Source organism: Dromaius novaehollandiae, chromosome 6, assembly GCF_036370855.1.
Source record: "Dromaius novaehollandiae isolate bDroNov1 chromosome 6, bDroNov1.hap1, whole genome shotgun sequence".
In the NCBI taxonomy this organism is placed as follows: Eukaryota; Metazoa; Chordata; class Aves; order Casuariiformes; family Dromaiidae; genus Dromaius; species Dromaius novaehollandiae.
Window position 1 is genome coordinate 22,920,586 of NC_088103.1, and position 19,117 is coordinate 22,939,702.

At 38.7% G+C, this 19,117-nt stretch overlaps 1 protein-coding gene across 4 annotated transcripts in view; it reads right to left on the bottom strand.

Annotated features, from left to right (window-relative positions):
• Positions 1-3,335: 3,335 nt before the first annotated feature.
• Positions 3,336-19,117, bottom strand: part of ADK (adenosine kinase) — a 429,583-nt gene continuing 413,801 nt past the window's right edge. For all 4 annotated transcript variants that reach the window (XM_064513861.1, XM_064513860.1, XM_064513858.1 and 1 more), the window contains one exon: positions 3,336-4,517. In XM_064513861.1, the coding sequence (XP_064369931.1) occupies positions 4,393-4,517 (125 nt within the window). In that variant the 3' untranslated portion in view covers positions 3,336-4,392. The remainder of the gene's footprint in view (positions 4,518-19,117) is intronic.

The following is a 19,117-nucleotide window of genomic DNA, read 5'->3' on the forward strand; positions in this document are numbered from 1 at the left end:
TGTGGTCTGCTTTTAAAAAGCAAAATTTATTTTGGCCTCTGCAGGAAGCATTTAAAGCACATAATGAATAATGCTTGACATTATTCACGGAGTCAGTTAGCAGTCATTTTAGATTAACAACACTGCTCAGAAAAACCTCGCAGGGGATTAGACCAAGGGAAAGATGCTTAGGCACTAACCTCTGAGCCAGTTGGTTGCTGAACTATTCACAATAGACACAACTATCTCGGAAGGTCTTAGGAATGAGAATTATCTCCAGGAAGAGAACAATGAGTTAGTGAGATATAAAACAATAGGCTCATGCTCTAATACAAGCAGTTAGCACCGCACATGTTCACTTTCCCTTTAATCTGCAAGACTTTCAGACAGTAGCAGTTGGTGCCCAAATTAAGATGTCCTCTTTCCCTTTGATCTTATGTAAAAACTAATGAATTGTATAATCTCCAACACCTCTGAAATCCCACTGGTTAAAAGAAACTATCCCTACCTTTCCCATGCCTGTCTCAATTCACTAAATGGGAGCTATATTTAACAACAGGCCAATCATATGATCACTGAAAAGGAACAGCACAAGGATCTGTAATCCTAATGCTCTGGAGCTGTGATTGCTATAAATCCTTTGCAGAATGATTTCCTTTAAATCCCAAACATATCATCACACTTTTAATTAACATTTCCTTATGAAAACTGTGGATAAGACCCTTTAAATTAAAGATTGTTCCCATACTTGTCATCTTAAAACAGTGTGCATTTCTATTGTCATTTTCATGTAGCATATTTTACAGTAAAGCTTCTTTTTCTTCCCTTTCCCCTCCTTTTCCTTACTTCTCTTAACCCTGAAACAAGTAGTAATGACTAGCACTATTTTTTCACTAGCACTATTTTTTTAAGGGTAAACAAATAGTTTGAAATTATTTCATGTGCAAAAGGGGAAATTAAAATAATTAAAAGGTCAGCAATGAGTACAGATAGAGATGTGGCTGATACTGCCCTACTTAAATTCTTACGACCTTAATCTCTTGAATTTACCATCTTCTTGAGCTTAACATCTTCTTTAGAGAGAAAAAGAGGTTTATAAAAAAAAGTGATCTGCCCAAAATCACAAAGTGAATCACTTGCAGAAATGGAAAAATAACCTTTATTTTCTGATTCCCAGCCCTTATTCTTCTCAGGTCTTTAGTATTTGGTTTTCTGAATAACTGCCTATTCCTTGCCTGGACTGGATTGGATTGGATGGATTTCTAATATTTGTTTTCCTGAAAGTTCCCCAACTAAGAACTTTGTGTTTGAATGACGGCTCAAGCTCAGTGACAGACTTGCTTCAGTTCTCCAGTCTGGGATTTGAGACAATGGGACGTGTAAGCAGCAGACAACTCTTGCAATAATGTGTTTTTCAGGAAGCCCAGTTTTCTAACACGCTTCCGCATGGAAGAAGTTGGTAGAAGACAAATAGAGATAAAGAATATTTGTGAGAGAGAAGATTAAGGATGGCACCGTTATCCATTATACAGACAAAACCCCCTTCATCAGTGAGAAGCAGAAAAGAACTACAGATGCTGAAAATAATTCTGAATGAAATCATCAGGCAATCTGACAGTACAGTTTGAAGTTACTTAGCATGATTTGGCAATACATTTCTGAGCATCCATATATCATCCAAGAATATCCATTGACAGATATTGGAGAAATAATGAATGGCTAAATAGAGCAGGTCAGACTCTGATGCCCTTCCATGAATTGGGTAGTAGTTTATTCCTCAACTGCTCCCACTGGCTTCAAATTATGCTCTGTAGCTGACACTCAGAGGCAAATGTCAGGAGCCCAAGCTCACCAAGCTTGTCAGTGGAAAAGCTCAGAACAGAACCTCTGACTTGACTCTCTTGCATCCTGAATTGGAAACAAGAAATGGCCTTTTTTAAAGCTTAAAAAAAAAAAAAGCCTTTAAGGCCTTTCTTCTTTTTTTAAAAAAGCCTGTCTTGTGGACTCTAACATATCTCCCTTCTCTTATAGTAGTTATATTGTGTTTTAGTTCCACTGGTAAAGAACATTTACATATTTAAATTCTATTTTAAATGAGGCATCATTATCTGGCTAAAACATGGATGAAGTTGTTACAAAAGGAATGGAATGTGTCACTGATGCAGAGCAAAGGGAACAGCAGATTTACTCACTAGATCACATGTATTTTCTTGACTGACAGCCAAACACATGCAGTAAGCATAGTGTGATATATGTGACCATACATGAATAGCATGGACTGCAAGATATCCTTCCTCCACCTGTCAGATTTTCTTGATTAAAATACATCATGCCTATACATCAAGTTAAAGAATTAAAAATTAACTATGAGATGTAAAAAAAAAATCACATTCTTCTGGCCAACCTATAAAGCCTGAAGACTATGCATACTACTATAGACTCTTTCAATTTTGTTTGCTCTTCCATTTTACTCCAGTGTATTCATTACCCTCCCAGTCTCCTATGCTAGAAACTGGTTATATCTCCACCTCAAGAACATGACAAATGTAAAGCCCAAAGCTCTTTGAGAGTAGTACATGGGGAGAAACCAGACAAGCCCAAAAGCTTTATGTGCACACAGCTGTTCATGAGTAAGTCCATAGATAGACAAGGCCTGTACATGCAAGCAACCTTCTGTAGCTCTAAACTGTGAGGTCAAAAAGTCTAACATAATTGTACATGGCTTTATTGGCCAAAATATAGAGTGTGCATATTTCTCTGGCATCAGTTAAGTCTGAGGCCTTTAAGAACAGATTGTACTTACGATGAAGTGACCTTCACTCCAGACAGTGGAGTTCTGCAGCCCCAAGAGGATTCTCAGAAGCAGCTGGTTCGAAGCTCCTTAATGTTCATGCAGGGATCCCACCATGTGGCTTTTAAAAAGACAGAGCCTGTTCACTTACTTTTCAAACCAGATACTGGCCCAAGAAAAGAAGAGAATCAGGATCCTAGCCTTGATTGCTCCCCATGCTCCTTGCAATGAGTTGTATGCCAACAGCGTAGCACCAAGAAACAGTCTCTGTGTGTCCCTTGTTCCATGCTCTGCAGTAAAATGCAAACCCTACAATGACTTGGTGCTCTCTGATGCGTCCTAGCCCTTAATTTTTCATCTCTGCTGTGTACAAACACCACACTGATGAGTAAAAGAACCACCCCCTTCCTTACTGTTGAGCCCACTCCTAAACATCCACCTGGACACTGAAAGTCACAGACAAAATGTTGAGATCTATACCGTGAGTTAAGCATCCCCTTCCTGCTCCTGCTTCAGTAAGATACCTGGAAGAAAGCTGGATACATATCAATAAAAAGCCAGGATCTACTGTATGACAATTTTTTATTTATCAGTATCAAATTACATAGCAAAGTAATGAATGCAGTGTCAGATCACTTCTTTGAATACTGCAAATACAAACAAAATCCACCATATTGCTTAATTATCCAAAGTAAATTAAAAGTTTAAAAATGTGCGTTTCAGAGATTCCATTTGGCATATCCTGTCAATATATCCTGCATAAATATTTCTGTACCTCATTTTCACTATGTGTACCTTAATTAAATACAGCCTCTAAAAAGCTTACATTGAGGAGATGGGATCTATCCATATGTCCATTTTCATCATCAACTCATGCCTCTGCCCTGAAATCACTGAAAGTACCTATCTTCTAGCTCTCCTGACAGATGAACGTGAATTTACAGTACAGCAGCCAGAACCTGCTCTCACATAGTGCCAGACCAAAGCTGGATCCAAATCAGTGGCAGAATACTTAATACACATCATCAGCTTTGGATCATGTCCTGAAATTACTGACGAAATAGCTATTCACTTTCATGGGAGCTGGGCTGGATCTGACGGCCAGATTGTGTACACGAAAACATGTAAGGAAATTTCTGGGATATTCACACCACTCTTAACACTAGTGTGACTCCACTGATTTACAAAGAACTATTCCTGGATTACAACATTATGAGACAAAAAAGTCAGGTCTGTTGATTTCATGCGAGTAAGTTGAATAGGATTTGGCCATAGCTGGACACAAACAACAGATTTCAATAGAAGTATTTTAATGGGGTTAATCAGCAGTGTAATTTACATGGGACTTACTTATAAACTGTGTAAAAGAACATTCTTCCAGGCTGATGAGAGAATAAGCTTCACTTAGTGCTGTTTCCCAAAGTTAAGACTTGTGAGACATTATAGTGGTATGAAAAGGAAAATACCATAGAAATATATATTTTGTTTAGGATAAAATGAACAGAAGTACAGAAGCGTTGATGCAGGTAATTGGAAGGGTGAGGAAAGGGAAGGAGGAAAAATTTAGGCAGCGGTCCCATGGCAACATGGGATTTTCTCTTGATCCCTCTGATTCACCAGCATCAGTGGAAGTCGGGCTTCTCTGGGAAAGTGCAACCTGAACGCTTGATAATTACACTGGCTGCATAATGTCCAGCTCGGATGCACTCGGTCACTGGCCGGTCGTAGACGAGCTGCGAGAGAAAGCCTATGGAAGAAAGCAGTAGAGAGAGGAGGAGGAAAATGGTTAATTAGGTTTTTGAGCATACCAAAGTTTGTCATACGGCAAAACATTGAAATACTGGCCTAACTGCATGTACACGAGTACCCAACTGTAGTTTAAATTCAGTGCTGTGCTTAAGTGACCTGCTGAGTTAGGGTGCTGCAGCTGCTAATTTTACCTGGAGTCTCCACTTGGTAGCTTCAAGTAAATTGAAGATTATCAGGACTGATCCTCATTAGTGACCTCAGTCTGAATGATTTTACCAGAGTTATTCCTCTCTTCTTTTCCTCAAATACCCTTTTAAAAACAAAGAAACAGCTTTCTCTGTTGAAGAGAGTTCCTTCTGTTCGTACTGGCTACAGTGACAGCACCACACAACTGTCACTGCAAGCTTCTCTCAAAAAAAGGGAAAGGCACATAACCAATGAATGTTGTCTTTATTCACAGTTACAGGTGTTCACAACAAAAATCAAGTGAGAAACTTTTATCTGATCAAGAAACCTGTCCCTGATCACTGGAGTTTTAACCTAAGACTTCAGAAATAGTGGACACCTCTTTCCATGTCCGGATATCTAAGTAAACAGCAAACTGTCTGAAGAGCTAAGCACCTCTCAGAATCAGGGAACCTGCATAACTGCTTTAGCTACCAAAACCCCTATTAGCATGCCTTGGCTACAAAACCAGAAATCACTGGGAGCTGAGTGTCTTGAAAATCAGGCTGCTTCTTTAGATAAATATATGCAGATGGAGCCCCAAAAAGGAGATTACTCATAGGTACCTCAAAAAGTTAAGTGCAAGTGGGACCTGAAATTTTATGGATTGAGTCCCTCATTTCTGAAACATTTTATCTTGGCTGAAACTATTGTGATCGACAGCGTGACAGAATTTATGGCAGAGGTGAAATACATCTTTTAAATTTTGAAGAGGTTTTCAAGAGGTGAAAAGTAAACTCAGCATCTTATAATTTAAAAATCCATTCTGTCATTTTAGAGGTAATATCTTATTCACTTTCATCCTCAATTTTAATGTGTTTAAGAAGCATCTCACCTCCTCATCCAATCACAGAAGGAAAGCCAGGCTTGCCCAGGTAAGTCAGAAATCTAGCAAGCTGAAACATGCTTTCTTAAAGCTTTCATCCACCATTTCAAGTTCCTGCGCTGTGCTCTGACAGCTCTTGGCATTCACAGTACAAATATAGTCTTGAAACAATGTCTCTCATAGGTACTATGTAGCTCATAGGTACCAATTTCTGACATATTACAAATTTTGATTCAAAGATAATGGTCCATTTTGCTATAGCTTTCTTTTGATAGAGTCCAGTATGTTTTCTCTGTTCAGCTTGGTTACTATTGGAATAAACACGCCACATTTCCTTGCGATGCATTCATTTAACCTGTGTTTCTTTTCTAAATATTTGCTTCTGTATGAAATATTGGAGCATGTTTATAGAACAGGACAAAAAGATTTTTCTTATGCAATAATATGTGTTGCTTGAAAATTAAAAAATATATAAAACATGAAAAATAATGTTACAGATTAACCAAGCATAATACTGTTGAGCAAAAGAGTCTGTTCTCATGAATTACCAATCTCTCTCTTGGCTTCTCAGTCATGACCAATAGGGAAAAGCCTAGTTGATCTATAGAGTCTTCTCTAAACTGCACTGAATGGGTGAGGAATTTGGGGCTAAAGTCAAAACTACCAGATCTATAAATCAAACACTTTACATTGGAATAGGGAGGCAATAGAAAATAGGTATTCTGGTTGACAACCAGGAAAAATTTTGGATGTTTCTGACATCAGCACTATTCTAGAGAAATGTGAACCATATATTAGCTGGAATTTCACAGATATTGACTGACATTAACTGGGAAAAAATGACTACTTAACTGACAAATCTTAAACCCATAAACATAAGTGGAGGAGACAGGAGTTTTCAGTATACAAAGATGAGAATGTGAACAGAAAGCAGTTGTGCTGTGAATGCTATCACTGATGGCAGTCAGGGGACGACAGACAACCCAAGTAGGGCAGGACGGTCCAGCTGTAATAGCTGGGTAACAGTTGAGAAATTCAAACAGCATGCCTGGCAGAAATCGGACCATCTCTGAATAATGAAATGAAAATGGTCTGCTCTCCATTAAATTAACATGCATTCTTAGAAGAAACTTTCTTGGATACACACAGAATGTCAATCATTAAATTTCAACTGCCTGGGAGACAAGAGCTTGCCAGTGTGCTTCTGGGTGGTTAAAACTTGAGAGCAAGTTGTAACCGTACGTAAAATGAGGCTGTTAAGACAGTCCATTTCTAACTCAGTAAGTACAGAAGACGCACTGGGCAGGCCTCCAAAGGCAAACACAAGGCTAAATTTTGTGCAGAGCATGAATTCAGAGAGGGGTTTATACAAGAATGAAAAATTGTCCTCTATGTTTATGACCAAGGCATCAAAAATATATGAAGATGAGGAAATCAAAGGAGTAAAGGACCATATGACATGAAGTATTTTTTAATACAAGCTAGACTGAGACTGTCACCACCTCCCAAGCTCAAAGTATTTTCAAGCTAGTATGTATATTTTGTCTTCAGTGAAGCTACTTCTTATTTATCCTGATCTAAGTGAAAGCAGAATCAGGCTAAAAAAAAACATCCTGCTCTAATTGGGGATAGAATGAGAGATCTCTGGGATTTCAGAGTGGTGGAGAAGTGACATTAACTGCAGCTGTCATGTATGAAATATGTAGAATCTGCAGTGGGGAGTTTGCCCTCAAACCATTCCCTTGTCTGTTGAGTTTCTCTTAAAAGCTATGTATTTCATAGATGAAATAGAAATAGCAGTATCTGACACAATATCGCGTTGAATGACAATACAAACACACATATCTCAAACACAGAGTTACATCACATACTAAGACTAAGCAGTTGGCAAAGCAGACCCCGAGGGAACACCAGAAAGCACTGTTGTTTGAGCAGAGAAACAAAGAGCTCTATCAGGTTGGCTGCCTTAGCTGCAGAATGTTCTTTTTAGTTAATGCAATAAAAAGCAATATGGTCAGAATATAATTCAGTGTTCGCCTCCTCCAGTGTGCAAGGTACTGTAATGCAAACCCCATGAGTCACTATCTCAAGGCATGAACTCAGATCTTCTACTTCCAGTTGAAGACATTGCTGCCCCATCTGCTTTTCACCATCCTTCTTTTGTGCTTGTGTAAGCTGATGCTCTGTCAAAATGAGCCAGATTAGTTTAAACAGTAAGCTGTTTAATAGTAGATCTTCGCTAACCCAGCTGATTTAAACTGAAGAGGGTTTGTGAGTACTCAAACAGCTCTACCAGCAAGCAGGGCGGTGGAGGGAAGAGTGATAAGCAGCTGAAAGCAGGAATCTCTTTAAGGTGCCATGACTGGAAATGCAAGAGGATAAGTGAATATCATGTTCAAGCTCATGGACCGAAAGGGCAGGGCTGAACTGTGATGTTGTATCATGGGTCTGGGCTCACAGAACTAGATAATCCCAACACACGCTAGAATAGCACAGCGACTATTTTAACTTATGCCAGGGCCTGAACTAGTTCCTGGCTGTCACTCGAATGGAGCACAAAAAGTAGTACATTTTGGCTATACAAGACAACCTCACTTCAAATATTTTACCAAAACAACTTCACGCAATTTTTTTTACCATCTACTATTTGCATTTATTCTGTCCCTAGCATTTCTACACTGCTGAAGCTGTGCAGGGTGTTACACGGATTATATACCACCCTCTTCACACTAGAAAAAAAAGGCAGGAATCAAACTCAAGACATTCGCTATAGTCTGCCTCCTGCCCTGACATCCGAATTGTTTATAGTGTGTGGAGTAAGAGAAATGGCAGTTACAGGATGTCTACTGTGCCACCTTGCTGTAATTAGCCACATGTGTAAGCTTTCAGAGGAAACTGGGATGCCTCTTCTCCTCCACAGGCATGGACAGCCCAGTAACCAACTTGCACCTATTCATGATAAGAACTTATTTGGAACTGTGTCCAATTCATCCCACACATTCAGCAGCTTCCTAGAAAGAAAAGACAAGTTGGCTTGAAAAGCTGCTTTATACCTTAGAGTGGTACAACACACAAAGAAAATGTATTCACATTCTCAGATGATAGAAGTGATTATGAGACACCAACAGCTATTTTTGGCCCATAATTATTTCTTGCAGAGAACTGCAGGCTCTCTCAACTGCTCAAGAGAGAAAAGTGTCTCTGAAATCACTTTGCTCAGAAAAGAGTGCCTGAAATAATTGAGAGTTAATCTTTATTATCTCTAGCTTCCATACTATACATGCTCAAAGACAATGTTTATAACCACTAGCTCTGCAAACAAAACAGAGGACAGAAAAGTCAAGTTGTTTTCTTCCTTTTTGTGCTCACACCAAATGAAAAGTTCTGTAAGCCAAATGCTAGAAGTGGTGCTTGAGCCTCATAATCCAGACCCAAATCAAGGTCCTCACTGAAACCAGCTCAAATCTCTTTGCGGATGTCAATACAACTCTGAAAAGACACAAGACAGTCCACTGACCAACACAAAAAGTGTTGTCTTTACTTAGTTACTTTTAAGAGCTGAGTAGCACTTTAAAATCATTAAAGCACAACTGAGTTAATTTTCTTATGGCCAACGAAACAGACATTGCAGATATAATACTCACTGAACTGAGTGATTTCTTTTTGAAGTTTTTTTTCCCCAGATTATCAGTGACAATTCTGAATGAGTGCCTAGCGCTAGTGCAATTGGATAGGAATGTAGGAGTCCAAGAGCTGAGATTTTAAAACAGTTCTGGTCTGCTTCAGTAATGGTTTAACAACACTTAAAAACAGCTCATATTGAAGCCAAATGTTTCTTTTCAAATTGTACACTTGACAATTAATTTTAATGACTGTTAATTACTAATGCTGGCTGGAAATCCGTTTATAGCCTCCGACACCCAGCTCCCCCACTACTAGTCTTTCTACAGTCTCTCTCACACTTCCAACCTTTATAAAATGCCCAAGGAAAAATTAATATTTTTTTCTTTACACGAAAGAGATGAAAGCAGGAAAAAAGCAATTATCATATGCATTAATTATAAACAATTGATAGCTGACCCCAAGTAAGAGCATGGTAGCCACTCGAAACATCTCTGCTATGTGATGTTCACAGACAACTCTCCTTTTCCAGGTTAACCCAGAAGCACCTAATGTAATCCATGCTAGCCAGGACACCCATCCAGCAAAACTGTCTCAGCCAAGGAAAGGATCATGAGCAGCTGAGCTGTTTCCTCTGTTTTTGTATTTAAAGCTTTTACAGCTTAATTTGTGAACTGTCTTTCTAAAATGGTGTTATTCCACCACAGAGGACAGTTACAAGCACCTTTTTACACTCTTGTTTGTATGCAGCATTTATCACAGTTGCTTGAATATTCATCTATTTTTATATGATCCCACAAGCTTTCCAGGCCAGCAGTGTGGGAAGATGCAATTTTCAAGAAACATTACTCTAGTAATTTAAAATCTTGTAGTTGATATGACTGAGGTTTTGGTGAAGTCTCTTAGTGCTACGGAAGTAGGTTAATGCTGTGGTAGCACGAGTCTGGTCAACTGCAATCAGGTGGTTAGCAAAGCTGGTGCCAAGAGCCAACCAGCCAACCTAGATTTTGTAAAAGATGTTGGCATCAGACGATTCTGCAACATAGTCACTGAATGGCTGTACGTCAACATGCTGCGGTTTCTTCTTTTTTAATTTTGTGGCAGATGGTGGATATTACAGCCAAGAACTGTGGTAAGCCAGAAGCCCTGCCCATTGCTATCAAACCGAAGGTTGGCTATTCTAAATGGAAACGTTTGATTAAGGGTGGGATTTGGCTTCTGTTTTCATGTATTTTGGCACTGTGGTCTGACACATTACACTTACAGTATTTAAGACAAATTAAATATATGCATCTTCAAATATGCTATTTACTTCTTTCAGCCTTCACACACCTCAGCTTTCTCTCTCAAAATACAGTTTGAGAATTATTCCACATATGCACATTTATGTTATTAACTGCAAATGTATATGTATGAACAAGTGCCTTTCCCTCTCTTTTTAAATAAGATGGCTCTATGCTTCTACAGAACTGTAGTGCCAGGCTAATTACAAGCGAGAGAAAAAAGGTTACCAACCCCTTCAGAAAAACAGTCATTTAAGATGTATATCTAACAAGTGGCAACCTTGAAATCTCACTCTCACCGAAAAGAACATTAAAAAAGCCTTCCTGATTATACCACTGGAGGAAAGTTTTAATAAAAACTAATTAAACTACAAAAATCCCAAGTGGTTAACTGATTTTAGGGGCTAAATTTCTGGCAATTCTAATTATCCTCTTGTGGCTTCACTTAGTGTTTCACAACCATGACAGATGACAATGAAAAACTGCAGTTAAATTCATCCTCCCTGACACCATGCTAAGCACTAGCTTCTCCCTCTCCAAGTAAAATCAATACCATGTTTGAGTAAACACGTTTACAGCTTTATTAGGATGTCTTGCTTGTTCTGTAACAGCTACTTGAAGCTGTGGTAACAAATCGACTCAACTCAGTTAAACCTAGAGAGCTGGGTAAGAGGCTCATCGATAAGGTTGTTACAAAAATAAACTGCAGGAGATCAGAAAGCTGGAACAAACAGCCTGGTAAATGTCAATATTTTTACTTCCAGAGAATGACAAAACCATGAGATCACAAATAAAAGGTTTGGGAAGTCTATTTTTACTCTCTTTATAAAATGGTCACGTGCTAAATGGGGGATGCATTTCACTGCCTATGTACAACCCTCTAACACAAACTTCTTATTTTCTAATCACCAGCATGAATGCTAAAACAAGCATGTTTTCAAGAGGAGCAGCTAGTATTATTATTGTTGTCTCTATCCTTCTTGTTTTCTTTATATTTATGGACACATTTTGAGTGCATTGAATCTGTTTAGGATCACTCAGATGGGTGTATGCTTTCCTCAGTCTGAGTTCATAGAGCCATTTATGGACACACACAAATAATACAACCTTGCATTTACTAGATGGCTGTGAATAAGGGAAAGGAGTGTTTTCATATCACTTTAGCGGCCATTTCCTGGGATGGAGAGGAGGTGTTGAATACACAAAGCAAAAAAGAACTCCGGCCCTAATGCCATAAAGCATTACATGTGGAAAAAGTTAACAAAAGGCTCCTGTGAAACTGAAACAATAAAAAAATGAAATAAGACTCCACTACATCCTTGTCATTCCATTAGAAATCAGTTACTCAAGGCTGAATACTCTTATTGCATTGCCTATATGCTTATCACTGCCTGCACCTGCTTGGCCAGCTCACTGGGGCTGGTAGAATAAGGTGTAATCATACTTCCCAGGACCTGCCTAGATGCTTGGACCCGTTAGAGACTCTCTATAAAGAAAATGAGCAGTTTTGTTTCATTGATGTCTTTGTTCAAGTAGAAATGGTGGTTGTAACCTACAGCAGTTTGGTACTGAAGGCTGTGCAATTGTTGAAAAAACCTTAGATCGCAGTTTGAAGTCTATGGAGAATGATGGCAGTTTTCCCACTGATTTTGACGAGTCAGCCCGTGCCTTGACTGGGGGCTCTCCACTCTTTAAGGATGAATGGCTCAAAGCTGGAGGAGAGGCTTAAGTGCTTTATACAATGACAGCCTCCATCTTACTCATCCTCAGTGGACTCTATAGTCTGTGTTACATATCACCTATGTAAAACCTCCCCAGTGCATCTGACTGTCCATGAAAAGAATCATTTCAGTTTATAATATGCTTCAAAAAAGATGCGATGGAGGAGACTGGTAACAAAGCCCAAACTTTCAATGGTTTGGTCTAGTTGGAGGCCTGTAGCTAGCGGTGTCCACCAGGGGACAATACTGGGTCCAGTATTGTTCAACCTTCTCATCAGTGACCTGGATGAAGGGGCAGAGTGCACCCTCACCAAGTTTGCTGATGATGCAAAGCCGTCAGGAGTGGCTGATATAGCAGAGGGCTGTGCTGCCATTCAGAGGGACATCAACAGGCTGGAGAGATGGGCAGAGAGGAACTTCATGAAGTTCAGCATAGGGAATTGCAGGGCCCCTCACCTAGGGAGGAATAACCCCATGCACCAGTACAGGCTGGGGGCTGACCTGCTGGAAAGCAGCTCTGCAGAGAAGGACCCGGGCGTCCTGGTGAACTGTAGGATGACCATAAGCCAGTAATGTGCCCTTGTGGCCAAGAAGGCCAATGGCAGAAAGAGCATTGCCAGCAGGTCGAGGGAGGTGATCCTTCTCTACTCAGCCCTGGTGAGGCCACATCTGGAGTGGTGTGTCCAGTTCTGGGCTTCCTGATACAAGAGAGACATGGAGCTACTGGAACAAGTCCAATGGAGGGCTACTAAGGGACAGGAGCATCTTCCTTACAAGAAAAGGTTGAAATAGTGGGACTGTTCAGCCTGGAGAAGAGAGGGCTGAGCGGGGGATCTTATCAATGCATATAAGTATCTGAAGGGAGGGTATAAAGAGGGTGAGCCCAGACTCATTTCAATGGTGCCAAGCAATAGGACGAGAGGCAGCGGGCACAAACTGAAACACAGGAAGTTCCACCTGAACATGAGGAAAAACTTATTTACTGTGAGCGTAACTGAGCACTGGAACAGGTTGCCCAGAGAGGTTGTGGAGTCTGCTTCCTTGGAGATATTCAAAAGCCACCTGGACAAAATCCTTGGAAATGTCTTCTAGGTGACCCTGCTTGAGCAGGGGGGTGGGACTAGATGATCCCTAGAGGTCCCTTCCAACCTCAATCCTTCTGTGATTCTGTGGTCATATCTTTCATTTTTATTTCCACATGATGAACTTGAGGAAATTCCTTTTTGCATCAGAATCAGGTGTCTTTGGGCTTGTCTTGTCTCAAGAGCCAGGATCAGGGGAAAAAATTTGATAAAAAAGTTTTTACAGTCTCCAGGCTTAAAAGGAATAATCAGGGCACGGTATATTCCAAACCAGAACACAAGTATTTTCATTGGAAGCATCTTTTCCAACTGTCTGAAAACAGTACCTTGCAGGCTGATACTTCTCTTTCTTTTTTTCTTTGCAACTTTTCCTAGAAACTTTCCTAGAAGCGTTTCTGGAAAGTTAAAATTCCCTTTAGCCATTCTTGAGGCAGCAGAATGAAATAAAAACTTATTTTTTTTTAGTACCTCAGGAAATTTTCTAAGCCTCAGAACAGATCCCTAGTATTTACATTAAATGGTGCAGATAAATCTTCTTACTACACCCACTGCTTGGGTTAAGAGGAAGAGAATTTCACATTGAAATAATGAAGCTCTAAGCAAAACAAAATTGAACACTATGCGCTACCCTTTATTTGGTTCTTAACATTGTTTGAAAGCACGATGCTTCTGTCATATATTTAAGGATACTAAATGCAAAAATGGCTACATGAATGCAACTTTATGGCTGAGATTCACATGCACAAAAGCTAGGAAATTGGAAGCTGTGTTTGCCAGAGCAACCATAACTCAGCAAGTTTCATTTGCAGGTATCCTTCCACACAGTCACAGCAGAACACAATGAAAATCAAAGAATCAAAAAGTGCAGTGGGAATGACTTGGTAGCTAGAGAGCCTATGAATTTCTTGACTTCTGTGGACTGAAATAGCCTACCACAGCATTATACTTATAAAGCTCCTATACGATAGAGTGACATTTAATATCTTTTTCCTCTTTAAGTGTCCATTACAGTACTGAATTGATACTACCAGAAAAAAAAAGCCTAATCATTTACTGATCACCAATAACACTAATGTCCTTCTAAGTACAGTAGATCAGTGTCAAACAAACCTACAAGCATTGCTACTACCAACTGCTTTCATTTGGGGCTTTTTTTTTTTAAACCTTTCCATATTCCCATTTCATATATGAGCCCATTTCAGTGTGGGAGAAGTGAACGCGAGAAGTTTCCGTACTACTATATAATAGAGGAAGTTGTGAGCAAGTTATCGCAGTGCTGGCTACTACCACAGTCTTGAGAAATATCTTTATCATTATTGTGAAAATCTCCATAACACCATACCAAGCCACATCAGACATGAAATGGATAACATATTTCTGTGTGTTTTTACATTTCATTGTGTGTTGTTGTATCTGCTGCAAATATAGCATCAGTTTAATCTGACACATCGTTTCTTAGGGGACTATATCCTGCCCTGACTCTCAGGGGAATTTTCTTGATGATCCAATCTGACTAGTGCTTCTGTCTCTACTCAGAATACATTAAAATAACACAAAAATATTACCAACAGTCTGAGAGCAAGGTAATAATAACTCATTAAAGTCATTTCTAACCTTCCGCATGAACATTTTCTTTATCATTACATGATTTTCTAACACTTGCCACATTAACATAAAATGAAATGTTACAAGGATAGGGATAGTAGGCATGACAAAATATTTTAAACAGGGATGATTTGCTTTGAGGCATTAAGTCAATTTGTAATTGTCCCATAGCTACTATAGCAAAAATTGGAACTTTATAACTGGTTTTGAAAATCGATTTTTAACACAGTAGGTTTGTTTTTAAAATGTACGCAACCTATTCAATGTTTGTTTCTCACAAAACCTGACCAGAACGTCATTGAATTTATGGTGAGATAAGTTACACCTTTAAAGACCTAATTTTGCAAAATATTAATCTGTACTGAGCCTCCCTTAATACTGCCGCTGTCACTGACAGGAAAAGAGACATAGCGACTGGAAGGATCAGGTCCTGCTTCAGTCTAATTAGGAACTTCTGAGGATTTTTAATTCCATGCACTGATCCTTTTATATGGATGTACATTTTTACATTTTGTTTTTAAAATGACAGCAAATAAACCAAGATTTTGTCTTGCACTTAATTCAACTACATATTTTTCTGGTTGCATTTATACTGTATAGGTGAAAATGTGAACTAGCATATTTAAGCTGTATTTTGATAAAAAATAAACATGCAATAAAATCATTAAGATGAACACTTAGAACCCAGAAGAAAGGTAACAATTAAAAGAAATTAAAACAGTTTGGATCACAATTAAATTACACTAGAACACTTGTTTCCAGATTTGTGAATCATACCAATGCAGAAGACTGTATTATTTCTGAAGTAGTAACTTTTAATGGAAATTGGTATAACATCAAATAGGGAGTTAAACAGAAAACAGAGATACGGAGTATTTTTCCTGAGTGATATCTCTTTCTATGTTTATGTTTAAGGAGTTACAATTCAAATGGTGGCAAATTTCTAAATTGTGCCAATACTAACGTTGAAATTACTAGTGACTGGCTACAATATTGATTAGAATAATGATGTGCCTCTAGCTAAGACTGAGAAAAATCAAGCAGGAACATATAATCTGGTAATTTTCTGGCTTATAGAAGGTCAGCTACAGAGATAACATTGCCATCTAATAGCCTAGGTTTAGATGTGATACTTATCTGTGCGAGTTAAGAATGGCACGCGAACACAGGGGCGGTAAGTCATGAACATGCTGACAAGTTATCCCCCAGCAAGCGAAGATTGATGCTCTAGCTGCAGCTCAGCCATTATACTTGTGTACACTGCTTATAAAACAGAAGTATTAAAGATGGGCAAAATGGGTTGTCAGTCACAATGCTGACGACATTAAGAAGGTATTTTTATTTCAAACATTCATATCTAATCAGCCATGATTTCAGTAACAACAGGATTGCTCAGAGGCAATTAGCCGCCCATGTTGTATAAATGAAGACTATGAGAGTGCTGATCTCTGTTATAACATTTATCTTCACTTCAAAGAAAAGACAGAACAATTCAAAGTAGTATCCCCTTGTCTCTTCACTCATGAAGATAAATTTTATAGCAGAAAAAAGCCATAGTAAGTTACGTATCCATACGTATTTAACTGATATCACCAAACAAAAAATATCGCTCACTGCCAGCTGGCAAATCAAGTTGCATCTCAAGGCTCTGGTATTATCAGGGGGCAGCATTTCACAGCAGTGACATTTTAACCAATGTATTTCTCTCTATCAAATGTGATTAAGAAATGGTGACAATTTCCCAAGGTATCGTAAACAAGTATAAAAACCTCATACGAATTAAAGATAACCATAAGTGGATTAAGTAGCTTCTGATATCACATGTCTGCTGTTCAGTAAAGAACTATTCCTAGTCCCTTGAACTCTGATCTGCAGAAATCTCGAATATTTTGGGGGTTGCAAGTTCTGGAAGGAACGGCAGCTCTTACAACAGACATTCAAACAGAGACGAAAATAAAACCTAGAGGAGGAATGTTCCTTTTCCCTGCAGTGTTTTTTGTGAAAACAGTTTCTTTCACAATCTTAGAGAATCCTATAAATCCGTTAAGGAATTTTCTTTGTAATACAGTCACAGGCTCACTCATAATTTAGCATTCTCACAAGCCGTTCAAATCATCTGTCTCTGCTGATTGCATTATCAGAACTTCTTGTCTTGTTTAGCAGGCCTGGTGTAGCCATACAGCATCTGTCCAAAAGTACATATTTCATTTCTCACATGCATGCACCCACCTCCATCCACACAACTCCTTCACTTGAAATACATAAGGTACTTATTAGTCTAAGTCATGAATACAGTACCTCTTAGCCCTATATCAAATTTATTGTAAGAAGATGGAATTCCCATTGTAAAAGCTTCATTTTTTAATTCAGTCAGCTTCTACTCTCTAATGACGAACACTGCCTTCCGAAGATGACTGAGAGTGGGTTTTCAGAGGAGCTGAAAATGACATCTGGGCACCTAATTCCTATAGGTTTACCAGTCATAGAATCACACCATAATTTAGATTGGAAGGGACCTCTGGAGATCACCTGCCCCCACTCCTGGCTTAAGGCAGGGCCAACTCAGATGATGATAAGTTCCCCTAGATGCCATTTTTTTTAAAAAAAGGTCCTTGGATTCCTTCCATAAATGATGAATTTTGCAGAGCAACAGCAGAAGCACTAATATATTGGATTTAATTCTGTTTTCATTTTCATCGATATTATACTTCTATAAATCAACTGGTTTTGGTAAAGGTATTCCAGATTTATACTAGTGTATTCAGAAAACAGAATCAGACCTTTCTTAAAAATGGTTTCTTGAATCAAATCTAAGAGTAGAGAAGTAATTGATATGCTACAAAACAACTCCTTTTGGCAGTGATTCTTTTCACTGTGGGTCTTTTGCAAGCCTATATTTATATTTCTTGCATTGTGTTTCTATAAACATATATACATGTGTATAATATATTTGAAGAATGTTTCAAATTCAGGATAATATTTTAACATTGCAATAATGTAGAAATATACCAAGTATTACTGAACTCTGAAATCAAAGTGGGATATCAAATTATAGAAAGTCATTTGCATTTACATCACAAAAGCAGGCTAAAATTTGAACAATGTGATGACCTTTGGGCAAAATCTTAGGAATCCAAGGTCTTGATCTAATTTGTAGATGTGTTTAGATTAAGATGGAAAAAAAATAATGTTTAGGATTAACCTCTATATTAAAGATGAGGGGATGGCTTAATTTAGCCAGTTTGGCCCCAGGAACATAACCAAAAGGGAAAGTATCTCCACTAAGCTCTGTGGTCTCCAAAGAAAAGATAAGGATGCCATGAGGCACACTCACTCAAAGACACGTGACAGAAGACAACTCCTGTCCCTAAATTCTAGCAGAGTGGCTCTCTGACAGCTGAGACAGTAGCTGGCCACCTCGTAAAACTCATACCATCCTTCAGAGGAGGAGGAGGGAGAACTGCTTATTCTGTAAGCATGTGCAGCAAAAAATTTCTCTATGTAGCTTTCAAACTGTAGGTAAGAGCTTTCCAAGGTCCCTCTCTACATGAAAGCTGCCAATAGGATTTTTAAATTGACAGGTGGTTTGAGCTGTTGACCTCCGCTTTGATACTGACAGAGGTAAATTGCTACGAGCTGATATTGGGCACCGTACAATGCCTAATGAATTGCTCCTTATAGCTCGAGATTTCTTGTCCTTGTGAACGGTATAATCTCTTTATAGCATGGCGATACCAATACATACTTACTGTGCGCATTCTGTTGCTGCGTCATTACGCTACTTTAAAATGATTTGCAGTTACATCTCATACTCCAGCACTTTTCTTACAGTATATGACTAAATCATATTAGATTAGCAAAGAAATATATTGACAGAACCTGGAAGAACATATTGATTTTACACTTTCTTCCATTCATTTATTATGAATTCTCTACCCAGTTCCACTTAGTAGACATCTTCTGGGGGGGGGGGGGCAGATTTTGCAGGGAACAATGACAGTAACCATCATAAAAGATTCTTATTGTTTTCATTTGTTACTGTGGAAATGACAAAGAGGAGCCCAAACAGAAGGCAGACCTATGATGGCTAAGGAGCGCATGATGGCATAAAGGAAAGCATAAAATAGTAAAATTGTCTGTATTTCGATATATGCATTGCCATTAAATGGGCTTTGAATATCACGATTGCGGAGGTTCAGAATGGGACCAACTAGTAATAAATAAATGCTAATTTA